Here is a 21,748-nt window from a genome sequence, read left to right on the forward strand (position 1 = left end):
TGCAACATCCTTCCGCACTATCCACAACTCCACCGACTTTGGTGTCATCCGCAAATTTACTAACCCATCCTTCTACGCCCTCATCCAGGTCATTTATAAAAATGACAAACAGCAGTGGCCCCAAAACAGATCCTTGAGGTACACCACTAGTAACTGAACTCCAGGATGAACATTTCCCATCAACCACCACCCTCTGCCTTCTTACAGCTAGCCAATTTCTGACCAAACCGCTAAATCACCCTCAATCCCATGCCTCCGTATTTTCTGCAATAGCCTACCATGGGGAACCTTATCAAACGCTTTACTGAAATCCATATACACCACATCAACCGCTTTACCCTCATCCACCTGTTTGGTCACCTTCTCGAAGAACTCAATAAGGTTTGTGAGGCACGACCTACCTTTCACAAAACCGTGTTGACTATCCCTAATCAAATTATTCCTTTCTCGATGATTATAAATCCTATCTCTTATAATCCTTTCCAACACTTTACCCACAACCGAAGTAAGGCTCACTGGTCTATAATTACCAGGGTTGTCTCTACTCCCCTTCTTGAACAAGGGGACAACATTTGCTATTCTCCAGTCTTCTGGCACTATTCCTGAAGACAATGACGACATAAAGATCAAAGCCAAAGGCTCTGCAATCTCCTCTGTAGCTTCCCAGAGAATCCTAGGATAAATCCCATCCGGCCCAGGGGACTTATCTATTTTCACACCTTCCAGAATTGCTAACACCTCCTCCTTATGAACCTCAATCCCGTCTAGTCTAATAGACTGTATCTCAGTATTCTCCTCGACTACATGGTCTTTTTCCTGTGTGAATACTGACGAAAAATATTCATTTAGCACCTCTCCTATCTCTTCAGACTCCACGCACAACTTCCCACTACTGTCCTTGACTGGCCCTAATCTTACTCTAGTCATTCTTTTATTCCTGACATACCTATAGAAAGCTTTAGGGTTTTCCTTGATCCTACCTGCTAAAGACTTCTCATGTTCCCTCCTGGCTCTTCTTAGCTCTCTCTTTAGGTCCTTCCTGGCTAACTTGTAACTCTCAAGCGCCCTCACTGAGCCTTCACGCCTCATCTCTACATAAGCCTCCTTCTTCCTCTTGACAAGAAATTCAACTTCTTTAGTAAACCACAGTTCCCTCGCTCGACCACTTCCTCCCTGCCTGACAGGTACATACTTCTCAAGGACACGCAGTAGCTGTTCCTTGAACAAGCTCCACATTTCAATTGTGCCCAGCCCCTGCAGTTTCCTTCTCCATCCTATGCATCCTAAATCTTGCCTCATCGCCTCATAGTTGCCTTTCCCCCAGCTATAACTCTTGCCCTGCTTTATATACCGATCCCTTTCCATCACTAAAGTAAATGTAACCGAATTGTGGTCACTTTCACCAAAGTGCTCTCCTACCTCCAAATCTAACACCTGGCCTGGTTCATTACCCAGTACCAAATCCAATGTGGCCTCGCCTCTTGTTGGCCTATCTACATACTGTGTCAGGAAACCCTCCTGCACACATTGGACAAAAACTGACCCATCTGAAGTACTCGAACTAAAGCGTTTCCAGTCAATATTTGGAAAGTTAAAGTCCCCCATAACAACTACCCTGTTACTTTCGCTCCTATCCAGAATCATCTTTGCAATCTTTTCCTCGACATCTCTGGAACTTTTCGGAGGCCTATAGAAAACTCCCAACAGGGTGACCTCTCCTTTCCTGGTTCTAACCTCACCCCATACTACCTCAGTAGACGAGTTGTCATCAAACGTCCTTTCTGCCACCGTAATACTGTCCTTGACTAACAATGCCACACCTCCCCCTCTTTTACCACCTTCCCTGATCTTACTGAAACATCTAAACCCCGGAACCTGCAACAACCATTCCTGTCCCTGCTCTATCCATGTCTCCGAAATGGCCACAACATCAAAGTCCCAGGTACCAACCCATGCTGCAAGTTCACCCACCTTATTCCGGATGCTTCTGGCATTGAAGTAGACACACTTCAAACCACCTTCATGCCTGCCGGTACACTCCTGCAACCTTGAAACCTTATTTATGACCTCACTACTCTCAACCTCCTGTACACTGGAGCTACAATTCAGGTTCCCACCCCCCTGTTGAATTAGTTTAAACCCTCCCGAAGAGCATTAGCAAATTTCCCCCCCAGGATATTGGTACCCCTCTGGTTCAGGTGTAGACCATCCCGTTTGTCACAAGAACCTAAAATACTGGATATTCTCACCAAATCAGGCAGCATCAGTGCAGAGGGAAACAGTTAAAGTTCAGGTCAATGATAATCCATCACTATAAAAGGAAATTTAAAACTTGACTGGAATTAAACAAAGGCCCACGAGAAACAGGTCCTAGGTCGCTGTCAGTTTTCTTATCTGCTGCAGAACCATCCTGAACTTCATCCTGTTTGTGTGAAGGAATTTCATCATGTTCCACAGTTGAAGGGCGAAAGTGAAAATTTGTGCCGGAGACTCCATAACTAGCAATAAAATTGTTACATTGTTGCCTTTGTATTTCAGCTAACCATTGATCATTTTCATTCTATCTACATAGGAGCCAATATGTTTCTGCTACAGAAAGCGGTGGAGGCCACAACATTGAATGTTTTCAAGAAGGAGTATCATTCTTTGGGCTAAGCAAAGGGTATGGGGGAAGTGGGAACAGGATATTGAGTTGAATGACGAGTCAAGATCATGTTGAATGGTGAAACTGGGAACAAGGCTTGAAGGGCAAATGGGTGACTCCTGTTCCTATTTTCTTTGCTTCTGTGGAGGATTTTGGATTTTTTTGCTAACTATAAACCTCTGTCAACTAAACAGTAGTGAGAACATTCTAGGTATCAATATTAAGCATGTTTACTGCAGTGTTAAAGCAGGCTTCATCTGTTTTTCATTCATTTATTTGTGTGACCTTGACATTGCTAGCAAGGCCAGGTTTTCTTGTTCATATCTAAGTGGCTTGATAAGCCATTTCAGATTTGATGGAGGCATTTAATGAAGGAATTAGATACGAGTCAATAAAATGAAACTGTTTACCATGTTGTGGCGGCATGGAGATAACAGGGCAGCGATTTAAGGTGTACAACATAACAATAGGCATAGCTATGGACAAGGTTTCTTTATACAACAGTTGGTTAGGATTTGCAATGCTCTGTCTGATTGAACAGTGGATACAAGTTCAACAGTCATTTTCAAAATGGAATTCGAGAGAAACTTGAAGGTGAAACAATTACTGGGGGAGCGAACGAGATGATATCTTGAAAACTATAGAATTGATTAATGAAATTGCCTTGTCTTGCAGTCTTCTCATAATTCTATGCTTCTATGATTATGTTAACATCATCTTTCATGAGGGAAATAATGAGAATGATGTTTAATGTCTTGCTCAAAATGAATCTTGCCAGTGTTTCAATCTAATTGTCTACATCTTCAAAGCAGAAAGTAAAAATATGTAAATAAATGAGAGATAATAGTGTCAAGAAAAATAGAACAACGATAGCTCTTTATTAGGTCAGTCAATAATACTAACTGTATGTCTTTTTCACTTCCAGAATATCACTTGTCTAACTGTCACTTCACTTGTTAAGCTTCAATTTCTGCTTCTACTAACCAAGCAGCGTATTGATATTTCAATCCGCAAGTAATGCAGAACTGTGATGCTGATCTGTAATTAAATATGTGACATTGTTTCTGAAGGAAATCAGAAGTAGAAATCAGACAGCAATTTTTACTGATAATCTACATTAGTATTTAGTCGAATTATCCCCAGTGAAACATACTTAACGATATATTCAGTGTGAATTAAAGCTTGTGTCAAGCAGTGTTACTGAATGGGCATTCAAAATCGGCGTTCCTGTCAGGAGACCAGATTTATTAGGGCTGATTTTAGGCTCCCTCAGCTGTCTTCAGGATGGGATGGTTGGGGGTGACGTGTAAATTTGGGTGCAATGGCGGCACCATTGCGTCCCTCCCACCCATCTAAGCTGCCACCGGTATTGTACCCATGTTGGAGAAGGTGTTAGGCACTTCACTCACTTCTGGATGAATTGAGTCCCTTAATCAACCAATTAATGAACACACGACAGCCTCCTCTCTGCCCCACTGGAATTTTGCTGACAATGGAGAGACTGGTGCCAAATACTTAAGCTGCCAGGTGATGGGACCTCCCATTTGGAGATCTTGTGCCCAAAGGAGGCACCCTCAAGGTTTACAGCATCATCTTTGTGTAATTCGTCTCCACTGACCCTGTGGATCCTGGCCTCCTCCTTGCCAGCTTGGCCCAGATACCATCCAGACTCACCTTGCTATGAGTTCCTGGTTCCTCTCCTGTGGAAGGCTCCCTGGGTGCTGCTTGTGACCATTGCTCCTGCCTCAAGCCAAATAAGGGCAAAGCACAGGGGAGCACACCCTGAGATAGTAAGCACTGCCGTTGCTGGAGTCTGAGATAACACAGTTTGGAACTGGAGGAACACAGCAGGCCAGGCAGCATCAGAGGAGCAGGAAAGCTGATGTTTCGGGTCGGGACCCTTCTTCATAAATGGGGCGTATGCTGGAATCCTCTGCTTCAATCAAATTCAACCAAGTAGGAGAAAGAGGGCAATGTGGTCTCCTTATTAATTGAGTCTATTAATTGGAAATTAAAAGTGTTAAGCCTACTGGTTAGATATATTGGTCTTCATAGCAAGTTTCAGAGATAAGATGAAACATGAAAATAAATCAAGGTTAGGTTCAACACAAACTTTGTTACAGAAATTAACAAGACTAAAAATGGACAACCCTCCAGGAATCTGCTGTCCTCTCCCTGAAGCTTTGAAATGATGTTGGTGAAGAAAATCCTGATGCATGGTCGTTATTGTATTCCAAAACTCAGACATTTTCCTATTATTTGGAAATCTGCCAATGACATGCATTACTTAAGAAGGCTAATGGGAAAATTATAAACTCATATTTCTAATGTCAGTTGCGGGAAAATTACTGCAACCTGCAAACTGGGGACAAAGTGACCCAGTGTTTCAACAAATTTGAACTGCTCGGAGAAAGCGCACATGAATTTGGAAAGGTTAAGTTATATCCAATAAACTTGTGATGATCTAACAAATCTGTTTGAGAAACAAAATTTATTCCATGTTACCTGCATAGATTTCCAGGAGAAATTCAACAAATCTCCATTGCAAAGGTGGCTTATGGAAATCAAAGTGACTGATATTGGAGGCTTGGATAGGAAGTAAGGGTACTTGGCTTTTCATGAGATCTATAAATTATGATTGGAGGATCACACAACCATATGCTTATGTTTGATAACAACGCTAAGTTAAGCTTTTCACCATGAGGTGCCTAGCAACACAAAAGCCAAACTTCAGTGAACTCAGTTCATTGTTGGTGACATCAAGAAAGGGTTGAGGGCAAAGGCCATGGGCACTGACAACATTTTTAGTGGAGCTGACCTATTTTCAACTATTCACACCATCATTAGTACTTCTCTTGCATTTGTAACTTTCCTCTATTACGATTAGCACTCCCTTTGTCTTTTGCTCTTGGAACCTTCACCCATCACCGTCTGTTCTACTCCCTCATCCTCCCCCTTTGTCAACAGCATTAAACACATCATTTCCCAGCCCCTTTTAGTTCCGATGAAGAGTCACATCAGACTCAAAATGTTAGCTTTGCTTGTCATTCCACAGGTGCCACAAGACCCGTTATGTTTCTCCAGCACTTTCTCTTTTTATTTAAGCTCCAGGGGACTTATCAGCTTTTAGCCCCATTAGTTTCCATTGTATTCTTTTCCTTAGTAGTACTTATTGCTTTTATTTGTTTTCCCCCCATTCCCCCTCTTCGCCCTTGATTATTTTGTGTTTTGGAATGCTATTGATATCCTCTACTGTGAAGACTGATACATAATATTCATTCAACTCTCCTGCCATTTCATGGTTCTCCATTTTTATTTTCCCCAGCCTCATTCTCTAAGAGGTCTAAGTTCATTGTGGCTTCTTTCTTCAATTTACATATTTACAAAGCTCCAACTTTCATTACTTGCTGGTTTGGCCTTGAAGTTTATTATCTTTCTCCTTATTATTTGGTCATCTTCTGGATAATCTGAAGGTGTTTAAGACGTTAGATGTAATAATATGCCATATCACTTCAGTCTATCGGTGACTGAAGTGATGAATTTAGAAGGCTATGGAGATAGGGCTTTGAGAATGGGACTAGCTGGGGAGCTCTTTCAGGAGCTGATGCAGACACAATGGGTCAAGTGGCTTTCTTTTGTACAGTAAAATTCTATGATTCTATGACTTAGAACATAGAACATAGAACAGTACAGGCCCTTCGGCCCACGATGTAGTGCCGACCTATTACCCTACTAAGATCGATAACTTATGAAAGTTATTTCAGAATTATATTTATTTGAATAGATCAGAACAGCATCTTCAGTCAAACATGATGTTCAAGTAGGAGATGTGTCACACATAAAGGAATATTCTTAGCAACTCAATCCAGAGAAGGTATCTCAAGTGAGGAAAGAGATCAAGTTCATGATGGAAATGGTTAATATTGTGCAGTTTTATTGCAGGACAATGAAATAGAGAATGATCAGCCATTTAGTTACTTTTCTCACAAGCTGTTTTTTCCATAGAATCCCTACAGTGTGAAAACAGGCCCTTCAGCCCAACAAGTTCACACTGACCCACAGAGCCATCCCCCTATAACCCACCTAATCTGCACATCCCTGAATACTATGGGCAATTTAGCATGGCCTATGCACCTGACCGGCACATCTTCGGACTGTGGGAGGAAACCAGAGCACCTGGAGGAAACCCACGCAGACATGAGGAGAATGTGCAAACTCCACACAGACAGTCCCCTGACAGTGGAATCAAACCCGCGTCCCTGGCACTGTGAGACAGCAATGCTAACCACTGAGGCACCGTGTCACCCAGCAAAAATATTCTACTACGGAAAGAGAGATTTTGAGTTTAGCGCCAACTCTGGAACATTTTGTAGTCCACATGTCAAATGAGTCTGCAGGAACTGTTATTCAAAATTGGCCATAATCTGTTCATTTCTGTGAACGAAAGAAAGATTTTACACCAAAAATCTGAGGTTGTTTCATTGAAGTTTAGTGCTACAACCATAATTCATTTTGAACTTTGGAGGTTTGTCTTGTTCCAAGCATTTTATTGAGATTTTGAGGTGAACAGTTCAGTACATTTGAAAATATATAGAGAGAGAAAAAAAAACTTCTGTTGCTTGGCAATATGGATCCATCACCAGACAGCAAAAGGCAGAACAAATAATAAACTCAGACAGTCTGGGAATAGCGTATGCCAAAGGGTAAAGGACTACTAGACATTGCTTTAGAGAGCTCATGTGGTTGTTTTGAAATTAAAGTAATAGTTTAGTTTAGTGCAGTTCACATGTTCGTTTGAGGTCACTCAGGAAAGAACCCAGATAAAGAGAAAAAATTTGACTGCACAGCCGTAGTATCCCGCATCTGAGCAAGAAACCCTAGTGTAAAGAAGGTGATAGCCTTCACTGTGGTTTAGATGTTTGTAAGGAAATTGCTGAGGGATAAGGTGTAGTGTAATTTTGAATCCTTTTCTGATATGATGCAATATTTACTACCCACTGCAAGCAAACTGAACACTGAGGATTCAGCTCATCTTTTGCTCCTGTTTTGATTCTTTCGACCTTATGGTGGGCTGTTTTCTTCATTAAATGAGAGAGAGGCAGATATTAAGGGAGCTGGAATTGGGTGGCAGGGCTCTTAGTTTTGGTGCATTTGGGAAGATTTTCTGAGCAGGTGAGTAGATCGTGCAGAGGGCATACAGGGTTAGTGGTTTCAGGGGATTGGGTGGATGGCAGTGAGTGAAGGTAGATGTTTTACGCAACTTGAGAGTGGTAGAGCATGTTCTTCGTAGGAAAGTGGCTAAAGTCACAGAGATAGAGTGAGTGTAAGGTTTTTGAAAAGACGATGGTAACACTTGCACTGTTAAGAGTGAAGAAGGCCATTGAATTTCTCCCAACACTGCTGGGATTCTTTCCCAGGCTGAAACTGCACTGACCCAGGTGGCAACCTTGGACCAGGATGGCATGGATTGGTGCTGTAGTCTCTCATGCTGGCCCTGGGGGAATAGGAAGTCCCACCACTGCACCACCCCATCCAACGGGCCTGCAAAGCAGGGCACCAATTTTCCCTTGTCTGCCACTTCCGGGGAAAATGTCAGGAGCCATGCAGGGCATCCCCGGATGAACAGTGCTTGTCCGAGTGCAAAATGGGCCTTTTAAAGATCATGCCAGTGCCAGGGAAGCCAATCCATTCCAGGATACCCCAGCTGCGGTGAGTTGTTCCAGGTAGAATGAATGGTAGAATGGGGCTAAATTGGACAACAGGGATACCATAAGGGGAGGGTAGGTTGCTAATGAAGAGAGATTGGTCAGATCCAGTGAACAAACATACTAGGCCTCCCGTAGAGATATCCTCAATGAAAGTCAATGAAACTGATACTCAGTCAGGAGAAAGTAACATTCAGCCCTTTGTCCTTACCTGGCCCCTTAGAAAGCAGGGGAACTCGGCACAGAAACCACTGTAGCAGAGATACCACTGCAACAACAAATATGAACCCTGAATCTTAACCGTGAATTTTCATGATATTTTATCCAGTGAATGCAAGTGCAAGTTCTACCATCTTCTATCCAAAACCTTACACTCACTCTATCTCCATGACTTTAGCCACTTTCCAACAAAGTACATGCTCGACCACTCTCAGTGTTGCATAAAGCGTCTTCCTTCACTCACTGCCTCATTAAATTCTCAACAAAAATAATTTAAGAAACAACTTTAAAAACATAAAGACTGTCCGATGCTTCTGGAGAAATGGATTCAATTTTGACGTTTTCATTCTGTGCTATTTGTAAATGCAATCGATGAAGAAAAAATCTCTTTCACAAGTTCACTTCCCGTTGGCTGCATCTGGGCAACTGATTGTTTGTCAAATGCTTCTTCAAGCCTGAGAAGATCAACACAATGCTCACCTAGAAACCTCAAAGGATTCACCGAGAGAAATAGCAACAACTCAAAGACTTTGGTTGCAAGTGAGATTTCTTAACGACAGAAACATATGAGAATCAGCAAACCTCAGCTGTTATGTCGAGGCCCAGTGGAGAAACCAGGTGTTTCCTCAGACCTGAAATATCAGAGGGGATATCATCATCATCCAGTTCACTGAGCAAATGGTAAAGAAACAAGAACAGAGAACGGGCTATATCTGTACAGAAAAAGGACAGCTGTGAGGTCTACTTTGCGAAAAACTAGAAGAGACCTACAATGAGATTATTCACCATCTAATCTGAATGATTCAGCAATTTTCAGAAAGACAAAGTGTGACAGAATTAAAAACATAAACAAAATATCATACCAATTTTATAAAGGAAGCCATCAAACTCAAATCCATCACAATCGATTCCATTGTTCTTCCTGACTGCTCTGTGAGATTAATTCAGTCTGTTCACAATTTTTTGTCACGTGTGAGACTGAGATTTTATTTTTAGTCATTAACAGACTGAGGGTGTTGTTGGCCAGGCAGCATTTATTGCCCATCCCTAATTGCCTCGAAGGTAGTTAAGAGTCAGCCACATTGCTGTGGGTCTGGAGTCACATGTAGGCCAGACCAGGTAAGGATGGCAGTTTCCTTCCCTAAAGGGCATTAGTGAACCAGATGGATTTTTCCGACAATCGACAATAGATTCATAGTCATCATTAGATTCTTAATTCCATATATTTTATTGAATTCAAATTCCACCATCTGTCCTGGGGGGATTTGAACCCGGGTCCCCAGAATGTTATCAGGTTCTTTAAATTAACAGTCCAGCGATAGAACCACTAGACCATCTGACAACATATTCATGCCACCTCTAAGACTGACTCTCTCCACCTGCATAACATCATGTGGCTTCACTCCTGTCTCAGCCCACCTGCTGCTGAGCCCTTATGGTCAAGTGACCATGGCTCCAAAATTGGGCATTCTAACTTTACCCACAGATGGAGAAATCCGGAGAAAATTGGCCAAAATAAGTGAAACAGCAGCCAGCAGCTATTGGCTGCAGAGAAGAGTGGAAACCAAGGTCAAAGAGGTCACAAAAGGTCAGGGGGAGCCAGTTACAGCCAGCCCTAGGGTTCTACATAGACAAAGTATACATCAGTCAGTGCTTGCATGTGTACTTTCACCTACCCAGCATGGCAACAGTGAACAGTTTTGGTGCGACCCCATTGGATGCTTTGAACCCCACTCATGACCCTGTCGGCCAAAGGCCACAGAGCATTCAGGAAGGTCTGGGGTAAGGGGGATAAAACTCACACTAGAAGCCACCCGCTCAGTGAAGACTCACAACAAGACTTGTGGCAGAAGACTGTGTGACCACACGAGAAGACCTAGGAGAAGATTTGGCCTGACCTGGGGGGGGCCACTTTCATGGAAGAGAGACAACCCCTCATCAGAGAAGGAGGAGATTCCAACGGCCCAGCTCAGACACATGGATCATTTTGGGTAATATCCTTTCTCAGAACGAAATAGCTACATAGAGAGTAAGTATGGGTGGAATTTGGGAAATGCATGCTGTTTTTAATAAAGAAAATTTTGTTTATAATATCAAGTTGAGCCAGAAACCAAATTCTGTGTCCCTTTGTCGATCTTGCCGACAAGAGTGCTTGGGATAAATACATAAACTGGTCAAGTTGTCTAAAGCATGGACAACACCCTCATTCATATCTTGATATCCCACATTCTACTGTCTAGAGACCTGAGGTCATCCAGAACTCAATCACCTCGGACTTATCTCAAAGGAAGTCCTGCCACTCTATCACTCTAGTGTTCACTGAATTAGATTGGCTCCCAGTCAAGTTATGCATTGACTTTTAGATACGCATCCTTGATTCCAAATTTCTCCACTGCTCTACACTTCCATATCTTTCTTCCAGCTCCGAGACACCTGTGCTGCTCTAATTCTGGCCTCTTGTCCATTCTTAGAGATAATTTATCCACCATTGGCAGTTGTGCCTTCAGTTGCCTAGACACTGAGCATAAGATGGTAGCAGCTGGTGGTTAAAAGAAAACAGTGCCAGGATTTGAAATGCAAACAGTACCCAAGGGACATAGCCGAAAAGGAAAGACTCCAAAGGCAGGACAGAACCTCAGAATACTTTGAAAATAAAAAGCTAGCAAAGGAGAGGGCTCTAGGAGCTGCGAAAGAAGCTAAGTACACTTTGAATGCAGAGTCACGGAGCAAGAGGACATCAAAGGGCAGGAAAAGAAACCTCAGAAATCTTCTCAGCCAAGCCATGATCCGTTAATACTCCCGAGAGTAAAATGGGAGAACCAGAACACTTTGGCAGTGAGAAGAAGCGGCCCAAGTACGTACCCGATTCAGTCAAGCACATTAATCTGTGGGAGGCCAGCTCTATTACAGATCTCACCATTACCTCAACCTTTTGGAGTTACAGAAGGCCCACAGTGAGGCTAGAAGTAAGAATTCTGAAAGGGGCAGTTTCAGTGCAATTGAATGTTTTCAGGTTGGCACACAACAGAGCAGGGCCATCCAGTCAGGATGTATCTATATACTGTAGGTTCAATAGCTGATGATGCCCTCGTGAGACAATGTGTGGAAGAAAGCACTCCAGAGTGTGACGTATCGATTAAAGCTTATGATACACATTTTAGGGCCAAAGGAAATTTAGTGGTGGAACAAACAAGATTTAATCAGCATCTGGGGGAATCAATCCTTTTAACAAATAAATGTCATCTGACAGGATGTTGCAGGTACAGAGCTTTGAAGAATGAATTAATTAGAGAATGAATAGTCATCTTGTGAGGGATTAGTACTTATCAGACTTGTGTTAATCAAACAAGATGAAACATTTGAATAATTCACTACACAGGCAGCAGTCAGGATTCTAAATCTTTCAGTACTTCAAGGGATACCTCTGAAATGATCAAACAGGTAGACCTCAGAATAGTATTGTCATGATGTAGAATGTTGCCAAAATGTGAGAACAGCAGGATCAACATCATCAACCATGTTAGGTTCTATGCTCATGCAGAACTGAAAAGATGACTAACGCCTTGCAGTTGGAGTTGACTGAGTTATCTGAGTTGTTTGTTTATTGTCACATATCTAGAAAGATACAGTGAAAAGCTTTTTGTCACCACAAACTGGTGCTATCTTGAGTTACAAAAAGAATAAAATGAAATTGCATAAGTAGAGTTCATCTTCTGTGTCAGGCATTCTTCAAACACAGCTCCAGGGCTTCTGCAATGTCTGTGCAAAGTGTCCCAGGTTTCCCAGTTCCGGAAACAGCAATGACAACACGAACAGTTCACTTTTCAGGCATGCTGCAGCCAGGAGTCCCCATAAAAAGTCCTTTCAAAGAATATTGTAAGTTACCAGCACATTCATCACCTCAAAAACAAAGGTAAAGTCCTTCAAAAGGAGGAATTTCTGAGGAATGGAAATCATACAATAATGAGAAAATTCAAAGAACTAATGTTGCAGAATAAAAGTTGAAGGCAACATTTCTCGGGGAGCTCAAAGACAGTCAACGCAGATTCTGAATCTTTAAGCATAAGGCTTTGAGACAGAATTTGAAATTGACATAGGAGCAGTTGTTTCAAGGCAGACAGCTTGCCATGTTTGAAGTCTGAAAGTCAGAACCAACTAACATAAAACTCCATAGTCCAGGAGGCACAGATCTTCGGGTTTCTGGGCAAATCACCATGAAACACCATGTAGCCACAAGAGGATGAAATGTCAATGAGACACTATACATGCTGTAGAATCAGAATGCTTCATTGGAGAGCAGAAATACATGTATTCATTGAGGTTTCCTTTACAGAATGGATGCAGCTATGAAACAGGAGAGAATTTCCGCAAGAATTTCCAAAGTTATTTTTGAAGGTTTAGGCAAAATGAAGCAGGAGTATTACATTATTTTGCAAAAAGATATGAACCCCGCCCCCCCCACCCCCGGCACTTGTGTGTGTCCCAGGAAAATTCCTCATCTTTTGCTCCACTGGTGTCTCACACAAGCTCAATATAACCTTTAACATAAAACAAAGAACTACAAATCAAACACACAAAAACAGAAATTGCTGGAGAAACTCAACGGGTCTGGCAACATCTGTGGAGAGAAACTGAGTTAACATTCCAGGTCTAATGACCCCTTCTTCAGAACTGTGGTTCTCCCTCAATTTCTGTTTGTGTGTGTCTCAATATATGACCTCTTTGCTCCTGTACTCTGTAGCCCTATTAATGAAACCTAGAACACTGTAAACTTTATTTTGTGTAGGAGCCCAATCCAACTCCTATTTCTTATATTCTTACAAAACCAAACCTGAGGTGTCTTGATCTGTGTGTTTAGTTATTCACCGAACTGGCAAGGCAGTAAATGTCTATATTATAGACTGCGAACACACTAAGTGCTGAAAGATTTGAACAGGCAGATTCGGACATTAAAAAAACAGACAAATCAAAAAAAAAAATCAATGGAATGAATCAACCAGATAGACTAAAGTCACTTCAAGGATACTATACTGAGAAGTGAGCTTCTTCAATAAACTTCCCTCCCCTTCCAACTCTTTAAATTCAAATTCAATATTTAAACAAATCCTTTAATTGGACTGGAGGATTTCTGTTTGAGTGGTGCGTGCAGTGCAAGGCACAGAAACAAAGAGCAAAGCCATTTAAAAAGTAAAAGGTTCATTGATGTATAAATATTATAAATAAACCAATATATTCACTGTCAGTCTACCAATGTGAATATTCCCCTTACTAAATTCTATTTCTTGTCTTTATCTTAAAAATGACCTTGCTAGTTTCTGTGTGCATGCATTGTTCGCAAAAGTACATTTTTTACAATTAAAGTGTGCATGTGAGTCACACGGTCCTATATTGTCAGGTATATGAGACTGATACCATTTTCATATAAGGCTTTTCGAGGCAAGAAATTAATTCTCTTCCCAGATCAATTTCAAATTCCTTATGATCCTATTCCAAATGAAAGGTGGGAATTTCTCCTAAGTGTTGTATCTGAACAGTCGTCCCCCAGCCTATGTCACCAAACAAAGCACCTGGACATCTTGATCTGAACTGTTGTTGGCTTTGGGATCTTGCTTTGTGCAAGTCTATTTTGGGGACAATCATCATCATCATTGGCGGTCCCTCACAGATGACGATGACTTTCTTCCACCCTCAGTGTGATTGTGTAGCTGGCTGTACACGTAGATGCAGCTACCACAGGCTCTGCCCCACTTGGGACAGAAAGTGGTCGTGGGAAGGGGCGAGGATAGTGTGACAGCACACTCCTTACGCTGTTTTCACCTGGCTTCCTGACAGCAAGTCTCCAGGTCCTCGGCGTTTTCCTGGATGCTTCTCCTCAGCTTTGGACAGTCTTGGGCCAGCGATTCCCAGGTGTCTGTGGGAAGTTGCTCTTCACCAATGAGACCTTGAGGGTAGCGCTTTCTCTATCCACCTGGGGCTCACCTGCCATTTCGAAGCTGGGAGTAGAGCACCTGCTCGGGGGAGTCTCGTGTCGGTCATGCAGACGACATGCTCAGCCCATTGTAGCCAATCAAGGGTGGTTAGTGCCTCGATGCTAGTGATGTTGGCCTGGTCAAAGACGCTGCTGTTGGTGCATATGTCTTCCCAGGGGATTGGAAGGATCTTGCGCAGGCAACCTTGGGGAAGATGGGGGTGCAGTGGCAATGTGACTGGATTAGTAATACAGAGCCCCAGGCTTAGCACTTTAAGGATGTGGATTCAAATTCCACCATGGTAGGTAGTGATAATTAAATTCAGTTAATAAAATCTGAATTGAAATCTAGTTTCAGTAATGGTGACCATTAAGGTATCATTAAAAGATAAAAACATTGCATTCAATGATCTGGCAAAAGACTCTACTATCCTTTTGTAGTCTGCCCTCCTGTGATTTCAGAACAACAGCGATGTGATTGTTTCTTCACTGTCTTCTGAAATGGATTAGCGAGCCACTCAGGTCAAGGACAATTAGGGATATGCAATAAATGTTTCCCGTAACGCCCACTCCCATGGAAAAAAACAAAATTATTGTGTCTTCCACATTGCAACAGCAACTCCACTTAAAAAATGTTTCATTGACTGTCAAAGATTGAACCAACTTGTGGTTGTGACAGGTGCTTCTTAAATGCAAGATCTTTCGATTGATTTATTTACCAGGGCAGATTTTCTTTTGTGGTTTTTCTAGCTCTGAAATTATAATCTGGAACCCATCATTTTGTGCCCATTAAAATTAATAACCAAACTCTTTGTATAATGCAACAATTTAAAACATTTATTTATGGGATGTGGGAACACAGAAAAGCATTGTATTTTGTTATCGGTTAGAGCCAAAAAAAAACTGCAGATGCTGGAATCCAAAGTGGACAAACAGGAGGCTGGAAGAACACGACAGACCAGACAGCATCTGGAGGAAAGGAGCAGTCAGCGTTTCGGATATTACCCTTCTTCAGGACTGTGTTAGAGAAAGTCATCATGTCTGGCAGCTGCTGTGGAGAAACAAGCAGATTTCAAGTCTTCTCCGGAACTGAAATCTGAACTTTTTGTGACTTCAGTTCCAAAGAAAAACCATTAGACTCAGAGTGTTAACTGTTTTTCTCTCTCCACAGCAGCTGCCAGTCCTCAGGGGTTTCACCAACACTTTGTGTTCTATTTCAGATCTCCAGCATCCACAGAATTTTGCCTGTAATAAAGGATTGATGGGGAATGTCCAGTTGACATAGTGATTTTGCTGTTCTTGTGTTTCTTGGTGATAGAGACTAGAAAGTGCTGCTGATGCAATCTATATTTAATCCCATAGAGCTAACGTACTGCTGCCAATGTATGTCAGTGGTGGAGGAATATGTTATATTCAATATAATTGAGTATATTAGTACTCAATAGTGGATTCAGACGTTGTTCTGCTGATAAAGGGAATTGTTTTTACCTTGATGGTGCCAATGCTCTCGAAAGTTACTGTGGCTTTACTCATCCAGGAGAGCTCTGAATACTCCATTTCCTTTCTGTATTGATCTTTGCAGAAATACACTGAGGGATGATTTACATTCCACTGTGCTTGACACTTCGAATTTACAGCTCAGAAACAAGTCATTTAGCTCACCCTGTCAAATCTGATGGTTATCGTCCTCCTAAACTACTTCATCAAATTCTATCTGAATATCCTTCTATACATTTCTCCACCATTTGCTTCCCCTTAGCTGCATCTCTGCTGATTGCCTCCTTGTGTTAGTGAGTCCCACATTTTAATCACCCTCTCGATAAAAACGTTTCCTCTGAATTTCTTTCTCGATTTATTACTTATGTTAATGAATGATTCGGATGAAAGGCCACAGACATGAAACAATAACACTGTTCTCTCTCGACAGGTGCCATTGGGTATTTTCTGTTTTTGGTTAGAGCTTCCAGTGTCCATGGTTTTTTTTTTATACATTAATGAACCTTAGCTTTAGACTCTAGATGCCAATTTCACAAGTCTGCAAAAGCCTGATGAAAGCCAGAACTTTTCAGTTGGATGGTCAGGAGTGAGTTGGATCTGACCACAACTGCACAATCTGCAAATGATTAAAATAAATTAAATTACCTTTTAAGGTGTCTAGATCACTATGTCATTTGGACAGATTGGCGACCACCACTTCTATTTGCCACTGGCATGGTCTTAATAAGCCTACCTTTGCTAGGTCCCTGTGAAGGCTAGAGATATAGTTCAAACACCCACCAAAGCGAGTCCCGAGTCTCATCACATTGGCACATTGGCTCACCGTGCTTAAAAAAGGAGCCTGGATGATCTAAAATAAGGTTGGGAAACTGGCTTCAGGATTTGGTCACTTCTGGTGCTTGCCGACAATATGAATGTTGACCAGTGAGATAGGGGAGGGAAGGAGAAATTGCAGCCAAATAGCAACCTATACCAGCATCAAGAGAAGTTGACAAATACTAAGGAGTTAGCAAGAGGTATTATTTTTGATGCAATAACTCCAAGGCACTGAGGCCAACTGTACCAATCCTACTGAAAGTACTATCTGAAATTGCGTGAACTCAGCACACACTGGGAATGTAATCTGGGGCTATCCTAATGGGCATTGCTTTGACTTAATTCACCAAGCTATCAGATGAACTCCACTGATCTGACAACAGTGACTGGGCATCAAAAGTACATCATTAGCTGCAAAATGCTTTCCACTTCTTAAAGTGATAAAAGGTGAAGTGCAAATACAACACTGTTCACTCTTTTATTCTCTTTCTCTTTTCTCATTGCCTGCACAGTTGGCTGTGTCTAATTGGTAATGATGTGGGATGCAACATGCGCACTCATCAATTCCTGAAAATCCTCTTAAGCAAGAAAAGCAAGGCTTTAATCTTTGATACTTGAAACCTTAACCCCTCTCGCAAACATGACTGTATCCAGTACAATTAAAATCATTCACTTTTCTTTTCAGACTGCTAAATCCCATAGATAAATTGGTATTTGTAACATTTTCATTCATTGCTACTTGTGTCCTTATTTATATCAGATCTATGTGTTTGCTTGCAGCTTGGTGACAACTAAAGAAATAGAAGGCTCTAGGTCTCGTGCTCCGGCAATGTCTCCATCTGACTTTCTGGACAAATTGATGGGACGGACATCAGGGTACGACGCAAGAATTAGACCCAATTTTAAAGGTATTTGCACTGCATTTTGCTCTTGAAAAGTGGGTTTAAAGACTTTGGGGCTGTATTTTCCCCTTTGGGTAGGCACCCGGATACCAGGGGGCTGGAAGCTGGAGATGCTGGTATTGGGATACTGTAAGCGACTCCTGGCAGACCCCGGACTAATTAAGAATATTGGATAGCTTATGTTGGGGTGGGCGGAGGGACAGATAGGAGGCCATCCAGCTCTGAAAGATTGGCAGCCCCATTCTTTTGCTTAAAATGCAAAATGCAGAAAACAATCAGCCTAGAAACAGAAGTTAAACGTGAGTGACTATGGCTTCCTCTGTAAATGTGTTTAAAATGCTTCATAGAGGCCATCCTCTCAGAGTGATACTCAGAAGCCACAATGTGGAAACAGATCTCTCAGTCCTTTCATTTAATGCTTATGGGGCTTGAACAATGTTGGCACGACATGGACTTAATGCTCACTGTAGTCTATGAGGTGTTTGCACCACAGTGTAAAAAGGAAGGGAATTCTAAGATTTTGAGCCACTTGAAAGTGTAGGAACAGCAAACACAGTTCCAAAAACAGAAGTTGCTGGAAAAGCTCAGCAGGTCTGGCAGCATCTGTGAAGAAAAAATCAGAGTTAATGTTTCAGGTCCAGTGTCACCAGACCTGAAGCATTAGCTCTGATTTTTTCTTCACAGGTGCTGCCAGACCTGCTGAACTTTTCCAGCAACTTCTGCTTTTGTTCCTGATTTACATTATCCACAGTTCTTTCATTTTTTTTTAACAGTTCCAAGCCAGGATGGTGTGTGACTTGGCAGGGAATTTGCAGTTAGTGGCACTTCTATGCGCTTGTTGCCTTTGTCCTTCAAGATGGTAGAGGTCTCTTTTGTTGCATAGTGTAAACAAGCTGGATTTGCAAACAGTCACCTGCTGAAATTTTGCTAGGAGTAGTCACTTGGCAGTATAAAACTTGAGTATTGTTGAAAATAGAGATGCGAGAAATGGTGTGGAAAAAGGGACTTCTTCACAAGAATACCAAGTCTCAAAGGGAACAACAACTTATCCTCAAAGATAGTAAGAACTGCTGATGCTGGAATTTGAGATAACAAAGTGTGGAGCTGGAGGAACACAGCAGGCCAGGCAGCATCAGAGGAGCAGGAAAGCTGACATTTCAGGTCGGGTTCCTTCTTAAGAAATGGGGGAGGGGAATGGGACTCTGAAATAAATAGGGGGGTCAGTGATAGCAGGTAGATAGTGGAGCGGATAGGTGGGAGAGAAGACGGACAGGTCAAGGATGTGGGGATGAGAGGGGGTGCTGGTCTTGGAATGAGGTCGGGGATGGGGAGATTTTGAAGCTAATAAAGTCCACATTGAGACCATTGGGTTTAGGCTCCCAAGGCGGAATATGAGGTGCTGCTCCTCTAGTTTCCGGGTGGCATTGTTGTGACACTGGAGGAGGCCCAGGATGGACATGTCATCCAGGGAGCGGGAAGGGGAGTTGAGTGGTTCGCGACTGGGAGGTGTTGTTGTTTGTCGTGAACCAAGCGTAGGCGCTCCACAAAGCGGTCTCCAAGCCTCCTCTTGGTCTCCCTGATGTAGGGGAGGCCACATCAGGAACAGCGGATACAATAGATCCTCAGGAGAGAGTGCCGGATGGTTGGCAAATAGACTCTAATCATAGAGGCATTGTCATGGAGAAAACACCTGCAATTTTTCTTTACATTTAAACTTAATTTTTGATTTTAACAGTGCTAAACATTGGCACAGTACAGTACCAGCTTTTGCATCTAAAAGTAATTATTATGTTGTTCAAAGCACCTCAAAAATTCACCTGTATTATTCACTGTGACAAAATGACCTAATGCGGGATGAGTTTGCAGTGTTCTGGATTTTTTTTTGTGTGAGGCATATCCTACAAATGATGAAAACCTTGATTATCTATCTAATGGTTGTGGATTTACAAGTCTTGAAAAATTCAGCAGCAAACATTGCAGTAGAGTGCAAGCATGGTACTTGTAAAAGATTACATTTCTGGTTCAGGAATATTGAGAAATCAGAATTGTAATCGGGTCAGTGTACTGAACTGCAAAGGGTGGATTAGTGGAGCTGTCCCAGTTACACAGCGAGCTCTCTGCAGGACACTCTTAATTCAAGCTCTTGTTGTTCTCACTCTGCAGCATATCCAGACTTGAAACAAGTCATTTATTTTCAACTATAACAACCTAAAGGAAGCTGCATCCTTTTTCCATGTAAACCTATGTTTGGTGAGAGCACAGATTAATAAAACATAAGCCAAACATAGGTATATTATTGATTAACAGAAGAGTCAAAGGTTATCAGACTAGGCTGGGATGTGGATTTGAGGCAACAATCAAGCCAGCCACGATCTTATTAATGGCAAAGCATGCTAGAGGGCTGCATGGTCTCCACCTGCTTCTCATTTATATGCAAGTGTGTATTTTTGTCGGTGTTTTGTAAAAATATTTAGGCAATTTTAGTGGATGAAAGTATTTTGATACAAATCTATTTTGCAAAGACCACACAAGAGAATGCTGCATTATCTGACATGCAGACCTTCAGGTGAAATGTTCTACTGAGGTCCTACCTGCCTGCTCACCAGAGATGACATGGCATTGTTTGAAGAAGAGCTAGGGAGTTCTTCCAATATTTGGATCAAACATTTATCTCACAACTAACACCATCGGAATTGTATTGCCTAGTAATTGTTATTTACTTCTTGTGCGATCTTACTCTATGCACACTGACTGCTCTGCTTGGCTTTGTAAGAGAGACAACAATTAAAACAGAATTTCACAGTTGTGAGGCATTTTGGGAAGCCATCAACATTTTAAGGATGCTCTAGAGATGTAGCTTCCTTTTTCTTTTGTGCGCTATAGGAAGGATGTTATTAAACTCGAAAGGGCCCAAAAAAGATTTATGAGGATGTTACCGAGACTGGAGGTTTGAGCTATAGGTTGGATAGGCTAGAACTGTTATTTGCCTGGAGAATATGAGGCTGAGGGGTGACCTTACAGAGATTTATAAAATCATGAGGGGCATAGATAGGGTGATTTGTCAATGTCTTTTCCCCATGGTCCAAAACTAGAGGGCATAGGTTTAAGGTGATAGAGAGGGGAAAGATTTAAAAGAAACCTGAGGGGCAAAATTTTCACATAGAGGGTGGTGCAAATGGTATAAGCTGCCAAAGGTAGTGGTAGAGGTGGGTAAAATTATAACATTTAAAACATTTGGGCAGGTGCATAGACAGGAATGGTTTAGAAGGATATGGGCCGATCACAGGCAAGTGGGACCAGTTCAGTTTAGGAAACCTGGTTAGCATGGACAATTTGGGCCGAATGGTCTGTTTCCATGCTGTATGACGCTATGACTCTATGCCTGTATTAGGTGGTTAATGTTGGACTTGTGCAGGGATGTGCAATGCTGTAGCAAGTAGAAAATGCTTTAATTTCTCTAACATACAAAGGAACATTAAAATTAGGAGCAACAGCAGCGTCTTGAACTTGCTCCACCATTCAATAAGATTATGGCTAATCTGATTGTAACTGCCTACCTCTCGCTTAACAAAAATCCGTTCACCTTTGAGTTAAAAGTATTCAAGAACTCTGCTTTCACCATTTTGTCAGGGAAAGCATTCCAAAGATTCATAACCCTCTGAGAGAGAACATGTCCCGAAATGATTTATGCATGACAACATCCAAGCCCCTCTGTATCTCAGAGTTTTGAAATATTTCATCATTTAAATAGAGTGCTTCGTTTTATTCTTCCTGCCAAAAAGACCAGTTTCACATTTTCTCATATATGCTCATTTTGTGACATCTTTGCCCACTTTTCCAACTTATCCTATCTGTAACTTATGTCGCTTCTTGATGTCTTTCCTATTTTTGTTCCTTCAGTAAATTTGCGATAGTATCTTCCTTATCTTCATCTAAGTCATTTATATAAATTGGGAACAGTTAAGGTCACAGTGCCGATCCCTGTGGCACACCACTT

The 21,748-nt window shown here is 41.9% G+C and overlaps 1 protein-coding gene across 1 annotated transcript in view; it reads left to right on the top strand.

The window, feature by feature from the left end:
* Positions 1–21,748, top strand: part of glra3 (glycine receptor, alpha 3) — a 154,734-nt gene that overhangs the window by 16,711 nt on the left and 116,275 nt on the right. The window contains exon 2 of the mRNA XM_048594971.1: positions 17,630–17,757. Coding sequence (XP_048450928.1) covers positions 17,679–17,757 — 79 coding nt within the window. The 5' untranslated portion in view covers positions 17,630–17,678. The remainder of the gene's footprint in view (positions 1–17,629; positions 17,758–21,748) is intronic.

The sequence above is a fragment of the Rhincodon typus genome, chromosome 3, assembly GCF_021869965.1.
Source record: "Rhincodon typus isolate 14 chromosome 3, sRhiTyp1.1, whole genome shotgun sequence".
In the NCBI taxonomy this organism is placed as follows: Eukaryota; Metazoa; Chordata; class Chondrichthyes; order Orectolobiformes; family Rhincodontidae; genus Rhincodon; species Rhincodon typus.